The sequence below is a fragment of the Falco peregrinus genome, chromosome Z (assembly GCF_023634155.1).
Source record: "Falco peregrinus isolate bFalPer1 chromosome Z, bFalPer1.pri, whole genome shotgun sequence".
In the NCBI taxonomy this organism is placed as follows: Eukaryota; Metazoa; Chordata; class Aves; order Falconiformes; family Falconidae; genus Falco; species Falco peregrinus.
The window spans coordinates 40222062-40243550 of record NC_073739.1 but is presented as its reverse complement, the minus strand read 5'-3'; the positions used below and the strand labels follow the sequence as shown (position 1 = coordinate 40243550).

The window sequence follows — 21489 nt, the reverse complement described above, 5'->3', positions numbered from 1 at the left end:
TGGCATCCTGATTCTAGTGCTAACTTAAATAACATCTTTAATCTTGGATTGTATGCATTTTGTCAAATAAATTTATACTCAATTTTTGTTAGTGTGACAAAATAAAATACTTTGTACATCTGGCCAGTTTATCATTGTGTGTTTGTGCTTTTGTGTTGTTTTTTTTAATAGGTAATTGGCAGATTGGGGAAAAATGCCTTGCTCCTTATCTTGAAAATGGGAAACTTCATGAAGGAACAATATCCTCTATTGAAAAGGACAAGAATGGAAAATCATTTGCTGTCGTGTCATTCTTGGAGTCTGAAGAAAGGAAAATACTAATAAGTAAACTTTGTAGAGTCAAAGCCAGTAGAGGACCCTCAAAAAGCTTAATATGTGATGATGGAGATCTGGAAAAGCCTTATTTTCCTGACCGAAATCTTCTGTCTCCTGCAGTTACTTTTAAATTATCTGACAATGGTGATTTTATCCCGTATACAATTAACAGATACCTGCGTGATTATCAAAGGGAAGGAGTCCAATTTCTGTATGGACACTATGCTAATAAAAGGGGGTGTATTCTTGGAGATGATATGGGTCTTGGAAAGACAATACAGGTATCTTTTTGATTGTTACAGTGAGACAATAGATAATTTTTTTGACTTTGTTTTCTGTAAGTTGTAAATCTTTATTAAAAGTAACTTTTTTAAGAAAAGCCACCTTGTGGAGCTTAACCTCCCTTTGCTGTTGTGGAGCTGGAGGAGGCAGGATGCAGCCATCCAGGACAGCACTTACAGCCAGGAGTCCTTGCTGATTTAAGATTCACTCCTGACAGGCCACAAAACTGAGGTGTGGCCCCTTTTAGTGTAAGCATAGGTGATTACAGTAGTTAAAATGTTAGTATTCATTTTATGTTTAATTTGCTTTGAGAAATGCTACCTGTGCATCATGAAAGTAATTTGCATTGGAGTATGCTAAAAGTACTTGCAACCCTTATACGACTGTAGCTCTTTAAGTGTCTTTCTTCTTTACTGAAAACAAATAATTGACTGTACTGGGAAGAAGGAGCAGACACATTTACTCCCTTCTCTGGAAAAAGTGCTTAGATATTCCACGTTATTTGTATCACTCTTTTGGAAATACAGCTTGAGTTGATGAAAGGACAAAGTATAGCTGGATTTTTCCATTATGCTTTGAATCAGTGTGGCCCAAATGATGTATTTATTTTACTAAATTAGAGTGGTTTTATGTTTGAAAATGCTCTTCCATCTGTCTCATTTCAAGTTAGCAGCTTGAATCCTATAGTGGCTGGTGTTTGTCCCCCTCTCCTTTCTCCCTTCACATGTCAAATGCAAGCTCATTCCTTCACTGCAAAATACTGGCTGTAGCATCTATTGCCCTTCCATTTAGGAGAATGTTGACAGACACCCTTCAGTGCAAAGAAGTATTGTTCTGTAGCAAACTTGGCAAGTGGAATGAGTAAACTAAATTGCCAAAACCTCTCTCTGGATAGAGGGTTTAAAGGATATCATGGATTGTATAGCCACTGCTGATCTGTAAACAGATGTTTATTAGAACTGAAGTGTTTTGCCTATGCTTGGCTGTGTTTCTTGGCCCTGGAAGTTTAAGAACACTGTAGTTATGGAAGTTTGTTTCTACTCAGAACTGCAAACAACCTGACTTTGTATTGTAAAAATAATCTGTATGAGATAGTAGTAAACTTGGGGGGTGGTGGTGGTGGAATTGAGCTGTCTTGCTTGCATTTCTTGTAGCTTTTGAATCTCAAGAGTTGATTCTGTAGTGACCTAGTCATGTTTGTCATACAGTTACAGTGTGTTCCTGTGTGGAATTCACATCTGATGTTTATTTCTTTTCATCACAGCATCAAGTTCACAGAAGGGTAGAGGTTTTGAGGAATATCTTGTGGGGTTTTTATAAAACACAGTATTTATGCTCAAGTTCAGTATGGGTAAGGCAGTTCAATGGATATGAAGTGAAAGAGGTTTTCACTTCTTTAGAAAATATTAGTATGTATGAAAGAATATTTAAACTACAACAAGTAACTGATTTAGTCCTATAAAAGACTTGTCTTATGCTTGTGAGTTGCCTGAACCTTACTGTTTCTGAATTATAGGATGGTTTATGAGGTGAAGACTTTTCTAGAAAATGTTTGCGTTTAATGTTCTTTGTAGTCCTGATTTTTGCTTAAATTGGCCTGACTCTATGGCGCTCTTATTTCAAGCTGAAGTTGACATGAAGGCAAGTAAATAGTGTTGCTTAACATGACTGCAGTAAGTTCATTTCCTATCAAGGCCTCTTGGTTGCTTCCAGCTTTATCTGGAAGAGCCAAAGGTTTCTCAGCAGAGTTGCTCTTTTGCAGCCTTTGCTATTGCTACTAATTTGTGATGTGTAATCCTCCTAAAAAAGGAGAATCTGGAAGACACATGAAGATTTTATGTTCAGTTGAATTTTATTTTTATTATCAAAAGGATTAAAGTCAAACAGCATGTGCGAACTTGCAGTTTCTCTTAGCCTTAGTATATATAAAGTACTATGTATAAAAATGTTTTGGTTTCTTTACTTCTGCACATCTCTTTCCCACCTTGCAGCCCCATATGTGGTGGCTTTCCTCTCTCTTCTGCTCATCTACCTACCTTTGGGCTTCTCAGGTTTCTGCACTCTTGGCTGGCTGTTTTCTCCCCATCATTAGAGGGAGAAAGCTATGGAAATGTCCTGGTTTTTTTGGAAATTTTTAGCTGACAGCTTTATCTCTGTGCTGCTATGAGCAGCTGTGTAGCAGCCACAAAAGGAAGCAGCTGGAGCTAGTTGCTCTGAGTAAAGGAGGCCTGTTGAGTTTTCAAAAGAAGGGCACCTCTCTGATGATGCATCTGGTCCTTGCTGCTGCTTAGCCCCATGGATACTATTTATCCCAAGTGGATTTTATGGTTTTGCATATTCTGGCCAGCTATCTCTGTGCCTTCTTTCTGTTTTGGATTACTATGGGAGCAGCTTGGAATAGCTGATGCTGGGATGTATGTCCTTTCTGTTGTGTATTAAGTGTGTCCTCATAATCAGAGGGAAATCACCTTGATCAGTTTGAGGCAGATACGAGAATATAGCCCAAACACAACAGAAAGAACTAGTTTTGATGTTAACAGGAATTAGAAGGAAAGGAACGTACAGAAAATGTATACCTAGAGGTTAGATTTTTACCAACACACCTCTTTCTTCTGGTTTTTCATGTAAACTTCAGGTGTCCTGAAAATAGAGGAGAATTGCAAGGCATCCATCATCTCTAGTGTTTCTTGGCTTATAATCTCTTCTGTATTTTGGGCACTCTTCCATTTAGAGGATGAAAGAGAAAAATAGAACAATTAATTGCTGTTATCGTGAATTCAGGATTCTCCAAGGGAAGGGGTTCCCATTTTAAAAACAGGTCAATTTAAAACAAACAAACAAAAACCCCAAACAAAAAAACTCAATTGCTCCCCAAAACCACCTTACTAAATTCCATCTTGGGCTTTGTTTTAAGTGTTTCTTTTTATTGGAACTCAGTCTTTTGTTTGTGTTCTGTTTTTTTTTTTTTTACATAATCATTGAGAATTGTTTTCTTTCTTCAGGTAATTTCGTTTTTGGCTGCAGTGTTGCACAAAAAAGGAACACGTGAAGATATTGAAAATAATATGCCAGAATTTTTACTGAGAACAATGAAAAAAGAATCAAGGTGTAATCCCAAGAAGGTACAGCTTTTAGTGATACAAGTTCATGGATTTTGGTGGTAAAAGGCAATACTTGAATTAGTTCCTTGTTTGCTTTAAAGGTTTATATATATTTTTAAAATTCAGCTAGTTGGGTAGGTTGGGGTTTCATGGCCTTCCTAGTACTGTTAGGGAAGTCTTCAGTTTTCCAGACTGTCATAGTGCATTATCTAGCTGTTATTGTCTAATCTGCTAATACTGTTGGACTGCACTAACACAAAACATTTGGAAATATCTGGATGAGATTTGTGGCTAGAGTACTTTGCAAAACCTGTATCAGTGAGTAGAAAAATTAGTTTCATGTGATTGTTTCTAAAGTACAAAAACCATGTGTGTCTATATTAACAGGATATTTATATAATTAAGGCAAATGCATATATTTAGAAAATTAATTGCTAATTTTCTTGTGACCTCCCATATTTTTGTGAAGGACTGTCATAATGTCAGCAGTAAGTCTGACTCATAATTCAGGTAATCAAATGCAGTTACAACAAATAAAGATACATGTAAAAGTTTGTGTGAATGAAAGAAATCTAAACATCATTTTAATTTTACCCATCATAGGACCCATGCAATTTCTGTTTTCCATTGCTGTTTTTATTTTATTGGAATAATTGTAATGTTTGGCAGAATGGGTCGTACCGCTATAGCTCTGTGAATAATGGGTACAGGTTTCTGAGGAAATACAGAGAGTAAGAGGTAAAGGGAAAGTACTTGATGTGGAAAAGCCAGAATGCTTCTGACCTGAGTTGGGAAAGGCCTAAGTGACCTGGTCTGAATTCAGTGTTTCCTCTGCTTTGACCAGAAAGTTGGACTAGAATCTGCCTGAGGTCCCTTCCCACCTCTATCGATTTTATTATTCTATGATATTAAATGAGTTGCATGAGCTGCCTTAAAGTTTTAAAGCTTTTTCAGGTCTTTCTGTTTTGAAGTCATGTGATGACTAGACTGGTGGGTTGGGGGAAGCTGCTTATCCTCTTCATCCTTTTGTTTTCTCCATTTGTAAAATGCTTTATAGTATACAGATACTGTAACAAAGCAAAATGATAGTATCTCATGTCTTGTTGCAGTTGTTAGTGCTACTTACTCAGGTCATAATCTGGGTTTTTTGTAGTATTAAATTATTTCCTGTAATATTTGCATACTCTGAGTAAACTGATTGTTTTTTTATTTATGTTGACTCTTCAGATTATTTCCATGCTATACTTTGAAGTGACAAATTGAACAGTTCAAATTGTTCAGTAAAAACAGTAAAATAAATCTCAAGACTTTGACTTTCCTTATTGCAAAAGTATTATGTTGTAGTTTTTCTAGTAATGCTGTAACATCTGTTGGTTTTCAGACTTTCCTCATAGTAGCCCCTCTTTCAGTGCTCTATAACTGGAAGGATGAGTTAGACACATGGGGATACTTCAAGGTCTCTGTCTTACATGGCAGTAAAAAGGATGATGACTTGAGTCGCATCAAGCAAGGGAAATGTGAAGTTGCCCTTACAACATATGAGATACTTCGCCTGTATTTGGATGAATTTAACAGGTAATGATATTAACGCATTTTTCTACACACATTTTAACTGTCTAATTTCGCATTGTTCTTTGCAAGTACTTATTCTTTCTGTGTAATGCATTTACTTTAACTGTGCTGAAGAAGAAAATCCCATTTAACTACCTTTGAGTTTACCCTATACTATCTTTGTAGTGGGATGCTTGGGAGAAGTAAGTGTTGCGTAGTTTCATAAAGCTAGTCTTTGCTGTTAACCCATTCAAGTGTTCTCTAAAAGATGCAGAAATTGCCTGTCTGAAAACTGGTGGTAGCTGAAAGACATGCAGAAGATATTTCTATCTTTCAGTACAGTGTAAGGAGAAAAAAAACCCTGTTCAGAAGGTATTTTCCTTCTTATTTGCACTTTTCACCAGCATGATGAAATTCTGGATGCCTAAAAACTTTGAGATATAAAGGGTGTGTGTGCCTCTGTAGTTTTAAATACCTCATGGACTTAGCAGAATCAAGGTTTTCTGACAGCAGATTGTATTAGAAATCCTACTTTATTTGCTCCATAGCTGTCAGCATTTTTTAACTAGGAGTTTTGCCTGCCTTTTGGCTGTGTTCAGGCATACTTAGCCTCTCATCTGATCCTAGCTGCCCTCTTCCCTTACATCATCTTGGAATTAGGGTACAAGTTGCGTGAATAGCTAGTAGCGGCAGCCTGCCTTTAGCAGCTGATGTTGTCAGTGGATGTGCAGATCTTGTCATTTTAGGTGTCAAGAAAGGTCCAGGTCCCAGAGAGCATCCAAGTGGTCTGGGCAGCCATCACCAAAACAATCAGTTCTCCATCTCTATTATGTGCTCAGTTCTGAAAAAGAAGTGCAGATAGAAGACTAAAGGACTTGTGTTAGCAGTACTGTAATTCTTGTTTTTCTGAGGAACTTTACAGGCTTGGTCATGGAATAGGCAATGATCAGGAAGTAGGTGCATGTGCAGAGTAGATCTTGTGTGACTGCTTGCAAATATATTGCTTCAGCATACATATTTACTAAACTCTTTCTGCAGAGCATGTGACTGGATGGGCCTATGGTCTTCACACTGGAAGAGGCTTGCTTGGCTAGAATGATGGATTGGCCTTAAAAACTGGTCTTAAAAAGTTAATTATCACTAATAAGAATACACAGGCTCAGTTATGCATGTAAGTCAGCATAATGAGAGAATGAGAGATTAAATTGAAGGAGCTAGCATATGCTCAACTGTTAGGATCCATTCAGAAGCTCCCATCATTAGCAGATTTTAGGAGTGTAAGGAACTTGGATATAAGTGAATGTATTTAGCAGGCATCAAAAATGCCACAACAACGCAGCCTTCTCAGGAGAGAGGTTTCTTTCTAAACATGTCTGTTTCAACTTTTTGCAGCTTGAAGTATCATCAAAGTGGATATGATTTTGTTTTGAACTGTTCATTCATACATATATAAAGCAATCTCCTAAAGTTAATAAACCTCTTCCTAGGGACATGATGACTTAAATTAGTATTACAGTGTATGGGTCATTCTACCCTCCCAAGTTATAACTGGCTGCAAAGTATCTTTAGATCCCTGCTTCTAAATGCATTCCTCCTAGCCACAAAATATTGAAACTCCTCTGCCATATTGGTAGATAGATATCAAAGAAGCTGAGTGATGCTTTCGTGGAGGAAACCAGAGATTGAAATGCTTCAGTCTGCTTCTAGTTACACTGGATAGGTTTTGTTGGGAAAATGAAGTATACCTGTCTTAAGCATGTTTCAGTAGTTTATCTTCAAATATTTATTTGACTTTTCTAAGTCCTACTTAGAGTTAGTGCTGGTGAGATGGGAAAATGAAGTATACCTGTCTTAAGCATGTTTCAGTAGTTTATCTTCAAATATTTATTTGACTTTTCTAAGTCCTACTTAGAGTTAGTGCTGGTGAGATGTGCTGGATTGATTGCTCCAGAGGTTGAAAGCTGCTTTCTTCACAGAAAGCATTTGATACAGTTAGCCAAATAAATGAACTACTGCTATATAGTTTAGCCTTTATATTCAGCTGTGGCAATTCAGTTTACTAAAAAAACCAGAATATGAAGAAATGGAGTGATGTAGTACAATGTAAAACAGGAAAATCAAAAAGTAATAATGTTTCATAATAACCACAGCTACTTGTGTGGCTGACATCTCTTTATGTGTTTGTGAGATGATGGGATAAGTAGTTTTAGTTAATACAATATTTCTTGTTGATCTGCAGTGTAGAATGGTCTGCTGTGATAGTGGATGAAGCACATAAAATCAAGAATCCAAAGGCTCAGATAACTCAAACCCTGAAATCATTAAAATGCAGCGTTCGCATAGGTCTTACTGGAACCATTCTTCAAAACAATATGAAGGAACTTTGGTGTGTTATGGACTGGTAAATGAAATATTTTTTTGTCTATATATTTTCACCTCTATATATTAACTGTGCAGAGCTGGATGATATGGACCTATCTGTGTAAAAAAACAACAAACCACAACTCTTCCCCCCCAAAAAACCCCGATGTTTTATGAGAATGTAAGTATGCTTTTCCAATGTAACTATGGAGGTACGCTCTTGGTATGAATTGTGCAGTTACTTAATACATTTGGAGCTCCTCCTGACTAGCTTCTTCGGGGAATTTGGGAAGCGATTAAGATTACTTTCTCTCCCTCCCCCCTGCTCCATGTTTACCATTCTTTTCCAAGGGCTTTCTTTTTTCTTCTTCTGTTCTCCGCACAGTAGATAAGGAATAATTACACAACTTCTGCCAGCCAAAGTTGTGCCTATGCTATGTCCAGTATGTGCAGGTCATTTTGACTTGTTTGGAAGATTGAAGTAATAATATTTTGCTGCTTTTCAAAATGCACAAGTGCAAGTATTTGCAAGGCAACAGTCTTGTCCAGGAAAACTTACAATGAGGAGGTAGAACTAAGGCTAGTTATAATTCTAAGCATAGGAGACTTACTGGGGGTGCTTTACAGAAGAGGAGCTAAGCAAACATACCTTGAATTGAGGATATACAGACTGAATTGAAATACTGGGAAAGAAATACAGCTTAGTGTTGCATCTGGTTCATTAAAACTATGCTGATATTATTAATAGATTGTTGTAAATTGTAGTGCTGCCGGTGATTACTAAATTCTTTTTGCTGTTGGGTTTCTTAAGATTTTATTTAGTAAACTGTAATATCTGCATAAATTGATTTTAATAAAAAGAGTAAAAATTGAAAACATGACTGTTTAGCTTTCAATTTAGGCCCCTGAACGGTAGCAGCCTTGCAGTTTAGAGGTTCTGTGTTTGAGACATCTACTGGTCTGCTGGGCTTTAATTTTTCTGGAGATGGGATGGCAGCCCTTTTCCTAAGGGGAATCTCTTAACATCTGAGGGTCACAGAAAGTAAATGAAAAAATGGTGTGTCTGGAAGTAGTATATGTTTCTATTTATGTACACAGTTTTTATTCATTTCTTTAGTGATTGTTAATTTAAGATCTCTTGCTGTTAGCCAGAAACAATGTATGGTATGCTTTTAATCAATGGAAAAGGATAGACTGCCTTGGAGTAAAGAAAATGCTGTTATTCATTCACAGACCCCCCACCCCTTTTGTTTTTTAATAGGGCTGTACCAGGGCTTTTGGGTAGCAGAGTACATTTCAAGAAGAAATTTTCTGATCCAGTGGAGCATGGCCAGAGGCACACCGCAACTAAAAGAGAGCTAGCAACAGGTCGTAAGGCCATGGTGGAGCTAGCAAGAAAAATGTCTGGCTGGTTTCTGAGGCGTACCAAAGTGCTTATCAGTGATCAGTTGCCAAAAAAGGAAGACAGAGTAAGAGTGCCTACACATTTCAAATGCGATGCTAATGAATATATTTATTCTTTCTTGTTTTTGTTGTGTTTTCTCTCTTTCATCGTGCCTGTAGTGGTTCATGGTTTTTCCATAGACTTACGAACTGAAGAAGAATCCAGAGCCTTGGAAAAAATGCACATGCAGTAGTAGCGCGCATTGTTCACGTAATTGCTATGATTGCATATTGAAATGGAGTTAATCAAGCATGAAAATGCTCAGCTAGACTTCTGACTAGTGATTTACACATCTATTTTATGTGCACTTTTGTACTGATCTGTGTAAACCCAATGCAATATACGTAAATCTCTTAAATTCTATGTAGCACTTCTGAATTTGCAGCTTGATGTTTCATGCATGGAACAGTATGCTTTTAGTTTAACTGCCTCATTTTCGTTCTCTAAATAAAAGAAACCCCTAAATCTAAAGCAGATTGATAGGTCTGTAATCCTGTTTATCTCATGCTATTGTAAACATTATATAAAGTGATAATACTTTATAGCTAAGAGTTATCATAAATTCTTATTACACATATTTGTACTTTTCTTTTAAGTAGACAAATATGTTAGTTTGCAGCTAGTTTTGTTTTCAAAATTTGGTATTTATTCTTCATTCTTGACATATAATAATGTCATCTAAACTGTCCTCTGAAGGAAAGATTAACACAAACGTCAGTCAGTCGCTGTTCTAAATCTAGCAGGTTTTATTCTTTTCATTCTCTTGTTAATGTGAGTATATGTTCAAGTTACTGCTGTATTATTATAGCTCAGCATGGTGCTGCTGCTGTGTGGGCAGCCTAAGTTAAGGAAGGATCTTGGGATTTCTGTCTCCTGCTGCCTAAGACTAAAGATGTCAGGGAGATGCCACCCATGGTCTCTAAGAAGACGGCTAAGAGTTTTGGCCATAGTACTCTGTAGATCCTTGCCTTCTCATTGCTTATTCTGTTTGTCCTGCCTGTGGTAGCGCCCTACAACAGCTAGTGCCTAAAAAGAGGAAAGAAAAGGCAAATTAAGCCATTGGCAGAGGGGAATCCATAATTACAATTACCTGTTTATTTCTCTCATTTTTCCTCTTCCTCCTGTACCTCTATAAAAGCCATAGTGAGATTTATAGAAACTTAACAGGTTCTTTTAGCTTAACATTGATACTCCTTTGTAGGATTTTGGGAGGGGATAAAATCAGTATATGTACATTTTTGGCTACAATTTCATGCTATTTTGGTATCAAGATCCACATTTTTTCATTTGGTGTTAGAATTACTTCCTGTAACTATTTGAGCAAATATATTCCTATTTTCTACTTTATTGCCAATGTTCCATGTTTTATGTGGGTTTTTTTGTTGTCGCAGTGCTCTTTTGTATGCTGTACTTAATTGTGATTTTGGGGTTCTGTCTTTGGCAGATGGTGTACTGTTCTCTGACGGAATTCCAGAAAGCAGTCTACCAGGCTGTGCTAGAGACAGAGGATGTAAACTTAATATTACAAGCAGGAGAGCCCTGTAGCTGCAACAGTGGCCGTAAAAGGAAGAACTGTTGTTACAAAGTAAGAACTTGCACTGTTTGAATCTTAGAATATAGTCTTTCTAGCTTTCTGGAGAGACTTTCTGCAGTTGAAGAGCTGATTGAAATGGCTGTGTAGTCGTAGGCCATCTGTTCAGGAAATTCCTATTGGAAAACATGGATGGCTGCATCACAAGCATGATGGTGTTAGGTACTTTAGGATTACAGCAAAGCTGCTTTGCATGCCCTGAGCAGGTGGTTGTTATTTATGCAGTAAATTCTGGATCTGTTGTATTAGTAAGTAAAGGGCACCTGTGATATAGTTGATGTTGGCAAAGGTATTATGCTGGGATGCTCAGTATGTGTCAGGCATGCTGCTTCCATGTGCTTGAAGTGGTCTGTGCAGAAGCTGCAAATCAGAGGCATCCTGGACCCAGGCCAAACCAAAGCACTGCACAAACTACAAAGAAGAAAATTAACTCTATCCCAGCTGAAACCAGTACACTGGGCTTTGCTTGTGTTACAACTGCAGTTGGGTTGTGTCTTTCAGTGCCACTAAACATGCACTTTGCTTTGCTGCATTGAAGGCAGAACTGTGACAGTAGCCATAGAGCAGAAGCAGAAGTATTGCACTAGTAACAGCTTTGCAGATTTCCTCTGTCTTCTCTGGATGACTTTAACATTAGATTAGTCTAGCTTCATATTTGTTTTGCCTATATCACTCACTAGGCTCAGATTAAGCATGTCTTTTAAACCTTTAGAAGCATATGTCTCATACTTACTTCTCCCTATTTTCTTTCTGGCCTGTTTCAGTTCTTGCATAGTGGATTATTTATTTATTTATTTATTTTTTACCAAATGATACAGCTTATTCAGTATTCTGCATATTTATTTTAAACAATCCCCCTATTGGCCTGTTTAATATTCTGTGGATAGTAGCATTTGTTCTTTGCAGGTTTTTGTTTCCTGTAATTTTATAGAAAAAATAAAATGTTGTTGAACACGATTCACGAAGGGCAGTTGACAGGCCTGCAGATACTTAAGTGCTGTTATGGGCTGTCCTATTCCAAAGTTAACCATGAAATTTAGTAACTTGAAAAGGGAAAGGAAAACTAAATTGGCCAACCATAACCAGAAAAAATAGCTGATGCTGTTGCTGCTGCTACATTGTAGAATGCTTGAAGTTGTTCGAATTATGTTACATGAGATGTTTATAAAACTATACATTTTTGCTTTAGATCAGTTAGCAATTGTAGCATAAGAAGTCGTTCAAAAAGCTCTGTTTTGATTTACATTTAAATTAGTTGTAAAATTATTGGGTTTTTGTCTACTGTGGAAATCTTGGTTATCGTAGTTTCTGTAGATATGCTGTATGAAATGTTGAGTGAACGATGAGCATAGCTGTTTTTCAGATGTTTTTGATAAATAGGATCATAAAGCTGAGGAAAAAACAAAACTTTCTGCATTTTTGTTAGAAATACAATATAGATTTCCTTGGGATCAATTATAGTACTATTTAGAATCACTAATACATTAACCTTGTACGAGTAGCATTTTATTTTAGATAATTTCTTATTTTCAGGATTATTTGTTTGCATAAACATTCTTTTTTCTTTGCAGGTAAATGCTCATGGTGAAACAATTAAGTCACTGCGCTTCAGTTACTTGACAATCCTACAAAAGGTCGCAAATCATGCTGCACTGCTGCAGACAGACAACACTAGCAAGCAGCAGGTTAGTTTTAGAAGTATCTAAAAAATGGACTTCTGGAAAATAGGATTAAAATGCTTGAATGAATTAATTGGCTTTCTTTTTAAGTCTTAACTAACTGAAATTAAGATATTTTGCAAAATTCCTTTTCCATTCAGTAGTTCAGAATGTAGCCCTTATAGATAGAGACGCTGAACAACAGTATGGTCATTTACTTAGTGCATGTCCCAAAATAAGGGTTATAGAAACAATGGAGAGGTTTAGGGTGACAGTAATTTTTAGTGATTTCTAATAGTGCCATTTCTGCTCTGTTTATGACAAGTAAGAGGGATGTCATTGTGCAAAAAAATAAATAGGCAGTAAGAATGTAGGGTTTTTTTACTCTAGTCCTCTGTATTCAGAGCTGAGTCTCTAAATAGTGAGCATTTTCTACTAAAGCACATTTCTCAATGAGAGATCAGTATCAGTTGATTTTGTTACTGTGGCAAGTAACCTAGAAGACCCACTAACAGCAGTTTTTAAAAATACTTCCATGTAATCCTTAATATCCAAGAATGAGCAAAAGGATTTAGGGATGTTGCCACTTCTCAAAAGCCACAACAGAATAGAAATGAGAAAATCCTTGCTAGTTTTGGCAAGTTTCTTCCATTAAAGCAGTTTTGGTTTTTAGGAAATGTTGTTGTTAGTGTCCAGGGCCTTATTCACAGTATATACCCAAATGTTTCCCGGTGTGTGTGTGTGTGTGTTTCTGGTTTTTTTGTTTGGTGGTGGTTTTTTCTTTTTTCTTTTTTTTTTTTTTCTGTATGTAGTTTTTGTTGGAATAACATTTAAGAGTTTAAATAGCCACTGAAACAACAATGTATGAGTATTTTGAGACTTACTGGTTTTTGCAGCATACGTAATTATTAATTGCTCCAAATTCTAATGAAGAAACTGATGTTTTATAGTAGTTCTTGCCTTTAGTACTAAAATCCATGACATGTGTTACTCTTAGGTGAGAGGACATCTTTTCTGCTCCTTTGGCAAAGGTAGACTTAAAGTGTGTGGTCATGTTAAAGTTCAGTGCTCTCCAGATTCTAGCAACGGAGCTTTATGTGGCTTTTGAACAGTTTTAAGTGCATTTGAACAGTTTAAATGCATTCCCCCTGCACTCTCCCCCACCCCAATGTTTGGGGTTTTTTTTGTCATAGTGGTGGGACAGTATGTAATTCCTCTATTGGCTTATCATGCCAGATGGTCCAGAGAAATGCTGGTACGCAGCTGTTGCATAATGCAGACCTCAAGCCAGCAGGGTTCTTGAGAGTGACAGTTCCGGTCAGTCCTGTTGCAGTCTCTGCCTGGGAGAAGGAATTCTGGGCATCTCTTACTCGAGTAACTAGAATCCATGGTTTCAGATCAAGATCCTTTCTCCTTTATAATGAAGCAAACCAAAATGCACAACAGATGTTTTATCCAGTACTTTTATAGTGAACTGAATAGAACCACCTAACTCTGCTTGAGTTGCTTGTTTCAACCTGTCTGACTTGTATGGCTTACTGGTATCCAACATAACTCTAATTTTTTACACCTGTTCAAACTTTCTGCTTTTCTTCCAGGAAGCACATATCAGAAGAGTGTGCAGCCAGGTATTTTCCAGTTTTCCAGATTTTGTGCAGTTAAGCAAAGATGCAGCCTTTGAAACTATTTCAGATCCAAAATACAGTGGAAAAATGAAGGTAAACCATTCTTTAGATGAAAAATAAGATTTGTAATAGATCTGCTGCTGTAGTACATGTACGTAAGAAAATGTACAGCTGATAGTTGTGGGGTTTTAATCATTCTGTTTGCGATGGTGGTACCACAGCAGGTATCTCTTGTCATGGATCAGGATGCCTCTGGGCAAAGACTGGATAAGAGTGATGTGTGATGGTAAGATATCCTAAGATGTTAGCTTCACGTATTTAGTGATGACTAAATGACCTTAATACTATGACAGATAGTTCCATGAAACCATCACACAGTGGCAGTCAGAAATATTTGGGAAAGTAAAACAGAGCAAACAAAAAATATTATGGACTTAATGGTTTGTGCACACCTTCAGTATTGTGGGTAGTTCCAGTCTCTCCTCTCAAAAGGTTTGTGTTGAACCTTGAAAAGGTTTAGAAAAAGTGTCGGAGAAGGGCCACAAAGGTGATGTACTGTGGGACAAAAGCAGCCAAGTAGGCTGGAACTTTCCAGCTTGGAAAAGAATGTCAGGATGAATGTGAGAAGGACCTTTATAATCATGAGTAGCGTGGAACTAGTGAAGATATGCTGAGTTCTTAACTGTCTTTTCTATCCCTTTGGACCCTTCAAATGAAGCTAAATAGGAGCCATACTAAGCTAAGCAAAAAAACCAAGTGTAAACCCATGAAACCTCTTACCTCAAAAACTGACTTTCTGTAGTTTCAGAGGGGAGCAGGATGAATAACTGAAAAATGTTTAATATAGCTAATTAAAAAGAAAACAGTACTAGGCTTAGGAGTGTTTCTGAGCTGAGAGTAACTGGAGGGTGAAAAACTATGCAGACCAACCAGAGTGTACTTTTTTGAGGGTTTTTTTGTATTTTTGTATTGTATTTATGAAATAATAATTATATTGCAAAACATTTATTCAGTATATTTGCTAGCTGAGAGATAAGTGCAATATAGATTGCTATATAGAAGTAAAAATGGAGATAAAAATTCTGTCACAGGACACTATTACTCTGACCTTTTAAAAAAGATTAGACTATACACTACACTAGTAGTGTACTTCTGTACACAAAGCAATATGGAACTTCTTTCCTGCCAACATAAGAATTGATTATCTTGTATTATTATGAGGAGTTCTACTTTATTTTATGAATTATAGAATAGAAGCACTTTCAAATGCTGCATTTATGACAGCCCAGTAGACTTAACAGAATATTTTTCCACTGTTGATGACCTCTGGTTGTATATATATGATGCTTTGTTTTAGAAATCTGTGGTGTCTATTTCAGTCCATTACAAACTGGACAGAATTTATCTAAAAATTACTGAAAGAATTGCTAACTTTGAGAGGAAGTCTGTTTTCTCTGTTAGGGGAACTTGAATTTTGTGTTAGTTCGTGAAATACATCTTAGTATAAACAGAATATTCTGAATTGTGTGGTGATATCTCTGTGTCTGGAAGGAGTTTTACGTAGTGTACCAAGTAGCTATCACTGAAAAATAAGGTGGTTAAGTCCATTAATTTTGGCTTCAGAATAATTATGATGCCAGAAATTGGTTCATATATGTATGGTGGTGTGGTGGCTTCCCCCTGCTGCCCTGCTGATTTGTGTTGGAGGTTTGTCTTGTGCGGAAAATTTCTCTTCTGAATTTTAAAAGAGAAGCTGTTTGGGTTGACTTTGGGTTTTATGCTCTGTAAACAAAGTCATGCAGAAGCTATTTCATATAGAAGGTCCCCTTACCATCAGAAAGTTATCAGAGGTTACTACTGTCAGCAGATACTAGATCTTGAAAACTGTTTCATATATTTTAACATGTGTATCTGGAAATAAATGAGGCAAATGATAGTAAAATGTTTTTAATGGCCTTGTCCCACTGTAATGCTTTACATCTTCTGTTCTATAAATAAATTCTAGAAACTATTTGAAATACTTTTGTAACTTTCATCTGGTAGTGTAGACTGAATAGGTACAATTTAGTTGTTTAAATTGAAATTTAGTATAGGCTACCCAGAAATTTTGACACAGGTGATTATTCTTTCGTAGATGAGCATATTTTAAAAGGAAAAGTTTGTGGCATTTATTTAAATTTGTTCAGGGCAGGGGAGAAGGGCTGTGATTTGCCTATGAAGTTGATTAGCCAGGCAGTTGTAGCACTTTTGCAGAGTCGAAAAGGTTAACATACCTGCATAAAGTACCTTCTGTTCTCTTGCCAAGCGAAGAGAAAACATGGGAAAACATAGCTTTTTGTACTATGGAATATGCTTACTGCCATCAGTAAAACTAGAATTGCTTGAATGTAAATGTGAGAGAATGGCAATTTAATGTTTCTGTCCTTCCTTGTGCTGTGGTGGCTGTCATCTCTGTCTTGCACGCTGTAGCATTTACAGCATGCCACCCCAGTTTTTCTGTTCTGAATTTAGGTTTATAACAACAGCATTGGAAAAAAGTCCTTATAATCCAAATGTACATGTACAAGCATTGATGGTATACCTATGACTCCAATACAGTGGGTGGTGGGTAATACACAGTGATGTGATCTAAGCCTCAGCTTTTTTGTGGTGTTAACCCTTCACTGTCAGTCATACTGCATAACACACAGCTTACAGAAGATTATGCTTATACTTTCTATTTCAAGGTGAATTTCATCCCTAGAATTTTAACTTGAAATAGTTGAATTTGTGAAAATTGAAATAGGAGTGTGCTGCCTTGTTTGGAAACCACCGTTTTTCTACCATTAAGGAAGACAGAGGACCTGCAAAGTGTAAGGACAAGTGATTCCATTACTTTTGAAACACAAAGATTGCACATTGTCCGCACAGAAGTATCAGGGACTGCTTGGAAAAGCAGTATGATGAATGAGAGTAGTTTTAACAGGCTGCAGTAATTCTCATTACTACTGTGTCTGATTATTTCTACAGTTCTGTTAAAATTCTGGCTCGGAGAGACTTCATAAGTGAAAAGGCAGTGTCTGGGCACTTGAAATAACTTTTTTTTTTTTTAAAATACACATGTTAGGTTTCCACAGACATCCTCTGGTGGAGTTTTGGAATTCTGTTCTTAATATAAATCTCTTAAGAATAACTATGTTGAATTGAATTATTTATTTTTGCCTGGCATATTATCGGTATTTCAGTAGGGAAATGGAAGTCTGTTGGAGCACCTTGCAAATAATAGTAACATCTGCCATTAAACATAACCCTAACTCAGACAGGCATGGTTTTGAAGGCTTAAAAACACTGTAGGGTAGCTTAGACATCTGTATACAAACAAGGTATTCTCAAAAGTGAGAGGTAAAGTTTCATCAGTCAGGCAACTCACAATATGTAGAAATGGTGAGATATGCATTTAAATCCATGTGAACTCTTACAAAGAGTGTGTTACTTTTGCTTGAGTATGATCAAGTATTTCTTTTTCAGATTAACAGCACTTAGGATAATATTCTAGTATGCAAACGTAGAGTTTTGGGGGTTTTTTTGGTGCAAAACCATTCTGCTTTTCCCTGTTCATCAGAGCTGTGCTTTACTCCAGAACACCTAAAATCCCAATGGCCATGACAGTAATCCATGTTATTTAAACAAACTGGGTGGATTTGTTTGTGTATTCTCCTATAGGAAATTCATTATTTGACCTGTACTTCAACAATACAATAAATATAATAAAACAATAATACAGTAGCAAAATCCCTTCTATTTTAAAAGCATGTAACTGTTTTTTCTTCTATTTATTTTTCTTAATTTGGCTAAATAAAATGCAAATGTAAGTAATCTAGCGCTTGTTGAATTACCTGATGTGATTTTTTTTTTTTCCCCAGTGAGATAAGTCCTGGTTTCTAAGTTTTTGCCTGGTTTTGTTGTATAAAAACAAATCTTGTTTGTACTTTGTTTTCACTTGTAACTGCCTGGCAAACATATACAAAAGGGCTTGTAAGGGATGTGCAATTACTATTTTTATTCTAGATATTATCTAGAAATGTAAAATTAATATAAATATACATCACTATTTGGTTGTCAAAAATTTATTATGTTTTTAGTGAAATGAGTGTTGATTAACGCTTCATGTATTTATCACTGAATAAATACAGTTTTTCAAATATTTATTGCCCAGTAGGAGAAAGGTACAAGCATGTAACAAACTTCCTCTTTCCCTTTTGTGTATCACTTCTGTGATACTCTGGAGCTGCCATTGCCAGATGTGGACATGCTTCTTTTGAAAATAACAGTATCACTGTTATGCACAAGACTGTGGATTATTTGCTTCCCCACCAGAAGAACATTGTGTGTAGGTGAATTATTGGCATTTTAAGGTCTGTGCAGAGTCTGGGAAGCTGGATCCTACTGTAAACAGAGCAACAGACAAGAGTGGGAGCAAGGAGGGGCATACATCTCACTGATTATTTTAAGAAGACAAGTTCCAAGAAGTTCTAAACTCAGATGTGGCACAGAAAACTTAAACAGTTTTCAGGGGAACTGTGTGCATTTCTCAAATGCAAAAACTTACAAGCTGAGCTAGCGCATAAGTAACATTTTGTTGCAGTCTACACACTGACAGAAATAGCTTCTGAGTTTAACTATTAGTGGTATAATTACATTCTTACAGCAGGATTTCGATGTAGATCATTGAAAAATGCATTCCAGCATCTTCATTCATTATCTTTGGTACACTTATGTTAGTAATGGTTTTTGTTATGCCTCTGTTTGGCCTTGCAAACAATTACAGTATAGCCTGTTTAAAGGTTGAAAACACAAGTAAGTGTGTGTGAGATGACCTGTAGATAAAATTTCTTCATTTTTGTTCTGTGGTTGGTTCACAGGTCCTTCAGCAGCTTTTAAATCACTTCCAAAAACACAGGGATAAAGTTCTTCTTTTTTCCTTTTCTACAAAGGTGAGCTCCATATGATTTTTATCACTTAGCTGCAGCAGTAAGTTCTGAAGTGTAAAGCATTGAGGTGACAGCTGTCAACCACACTTCCTTTTTCTCCATACTATGGGAAATAATGATGCCATACTCCAGAAGCATATTGAAACCTTATGTTATCTCATGATAAAAATGGTGTTGGCAAAACAAATGTAACACTCTGTTGCCTGCCTTTGAGCATTTTTTAAATTGTTGTATTACCTCAGATGTAGATAGCTCATACAGAGTTCAGCTTGTTAGAGCAGTGTCACAGCAAAGTACAGCTGAAGTGTCATACAACCTTTGTGTTGAAACTGAAAGTAGTTAAATTTCCTCTGTTCTAATGGCTTTTGACTATCAGCAGTGATAAAAATTCATCCAGTTTGAACTTAACCAGTCTTTAATTGGAGCAAGAGGTGAATGAATGTGCATTTCACTTTTAGGAGAATTGCACCTTGATATTCTTGTTAGGGAGTAATGTGTTACCTGATATGGTGCAACCTATAGTATGGTTTTCTTTACTTAAATATGATGGCACTAAAAGCTATTAAAAAATTACAGCGAAAATGACAGTTTGGAGTCTTAAATATTTAATGATTTTGTGGCTTTAAGGAGGACTGCAAGTTTAATATTTAGATGCAGCAGTAAAATGCTATGTGTCCTTAAGCTGTGCTTCACAGTGTTCAAGGCCACATTGCTGGTTACTGCAGTCCCTTTCACTCCATCCCTCCGAGCTCTGTGCATACCAGTATGTTTCTTTGTGCTGGCTCTGGTACTCATTTACTGTATTTCCAGTAACTTGCTAAGATGGTAGGAAACTGTTTCTGTTGCCTGCTTGTTGGGTTGAACTGATTCTGCATCACGTAAAGGTGGGACAGATTGAGTGAAACCACAGCAGACCATTATTATCGCCTTGAGTGCTGTAGAATCACAGTTAAAGAGAATCAAGGATGTTTGATACCAAAATGGTGACTATTTACTCTCATTTCCAGTGCTTGGTCTATCGAAAATATATTTGAGAAACACGACCTCTGTGTTTATTTTTTTAAATAAAAAGATCATAGCAAGCACTTAATCTTTTTTATTGTTACTATTTTTCTACCCAGTTGCTAGATGTGCTAGAACAATACTGTATGGCTTCTGGGCTAGATTACCGACGACTTGATGGAAATACAAAATCAGAAGATAGGATCAGAGTCGTAAGAGAGTTCAACAGCATTCAAGAAATTAACATATGTCTTGTATCTACAATGTAAGTAAATTTAACTTGTAGTGTGATTCATTCTGCCTTTCATAGTGTTTAATAAATAGGTTACTTTGATTTTTTGCTTGATGACCTTGTGAGGGACTACTTTTTTTGAGAATGTGACTTGTTCTCTTGTCTCTTAGTAAACATAGACTCACTGCTGTGGTCTGAAGCTTTTTAAAACACCTGGAGATGTTTACCCTCTCCTCTGCTTTATGAGGATTTCTAAGGTCTGAAACAAGTGGGTCTTCTAAATCCTGGCTTTAAATTTCCAGTTGCTGTAGAAATGAGGAAACAGTTTTAAAACATCATTATTATTATTATGTTATTATCTACAGAAAGCTTTCATTTTATTGTAGACAGGCTCAATTTCTCATACTGTGCTAGCAGAACAGCAAGTGAATGTAAACATGAAATGCTGTACTGAGCTGAAAAATTATCTCTTGGTGTTACTGTAATTTATCTACCATATTAATTAGCATACATCTGTTTTAAAGATTGCTTGAAGTATTTCACTGTCTTTTAAATGTATGTACCTATCAGAGCTGTTTTCCAGTTTATGATGGATAGTGAATTCATTTTCAAAAGAACAATATGGTAAACTAAAATTAATGAAACTATGATGACCGTTCTTTATATTATATTTTTTTCTTTAGTTGTGGTTATTTCCATGTGTCATCTTGGATGAAGTTTTTTACTAGGCAAGGGCAGAAAGGGAACAAAGAGAAACTTTAATTTTCCCGCCCAGAGGAAAAGTCAGTGAAACTTGATGAAACATGAAAACATTCTGTTCTTGCCTATGTAGCCACTCCAGTCCTCCTTTACTGGAAGTGTGCATGTTGTAGTTAGATGGGAGGACCCTTACTATGTTTTAATTAGAAGTCAGGCATAATCTTAAAGACTATGGCAAATGCATGTCAGAACTGTCTTCAGATAGTCTGGTGCATGTGGGCAGGGTTGTGAAGAGGTTTGTGGTGTTGGTCTTGCATATTTGTTTGTAATCTCTGCTAACTGTGGAATCTGGCCATCAGCTTCCCTAAGATCTTCGTGGGTCCCTATTCCTTGTTTCTGAAGACAGTAGGGAATTACTGTACCTGTAGCATTAGGAAAGACTAGTTGTTTATGCTTCTATTGGTCTGGCTGTGTAATCACAACCTTTTCAATTCTCTTCTATTAATTTATGTAGAAGTAAAAATGAAGGTAAACGGAGATGGGCTTTGTCCTCTATGTTATGACAGCTTGTGAATACAGAGAGCCAGACCAGCTTTCCATGCCTGCTGCTGGTGCTTGAGAAAGTCTTGATTATGTTGTTTTTAGTGTTTCTCATCTT

At 36.5% G+C, this 21489-nt stretch overlaps 1 protein-coding gene across 9 annotated transcripts in view; it reads left to right on the top strand.

Moving 5' to 3' along the window:
* The window catches only part of ERCC6L2 (ERCC excision repair 6 like 2), a 58120-nt gene that overhangs the window by 3863 nt on the left and 32768 nt on the right, over window positions 1–21489 (top strand). For 7 of the 9 annotated variants that reach the window (XR_008744716.1, XM_013301778.3, XM_027791303.2 and 4 more), the window contains 10 exons: window positions 172–596; window positions 3600–3719; window positions 5080–5273; window positions 7489–7650; window positions 8872–9079; window positions 10499–10639; window positions 12217–12330; window positions 13902–14021; window positions 18830–18901; window positions 20020–20165. Coding sequence is in view for 8 of the 9 variants with exons in the window: in XM_013301778.3 (XP_013157232.1) it covers window positions 172–596; window positions 3600–3719; window positions 5080–5273; window positions 7489–7650; window positions 8872–9079; window positions 10499–10639; window positions 12217–12330; window positions 13902–14021; window positions 18830–18901; window positions 20020–20165 (1702 nt within the window). In the remaining variant the exon portion in view is untranslated. Of the gene's footprint in view, window positions 1–171; window positions 597–826; window positions 846–3599; window positions 3720–5079; window positions 5274–7488; window positions 7651–8871; window positions 9080–10498; window positions 10640–12216; window positions 12331–13901; window positions 14022–18829; window positions 18902–20019; window positions 20166–21489 lie in introns of those variants that run through there. The other 2 variants (XM_027791304.2, XM_055790339.1) reach the window with 2 other exon arrangements.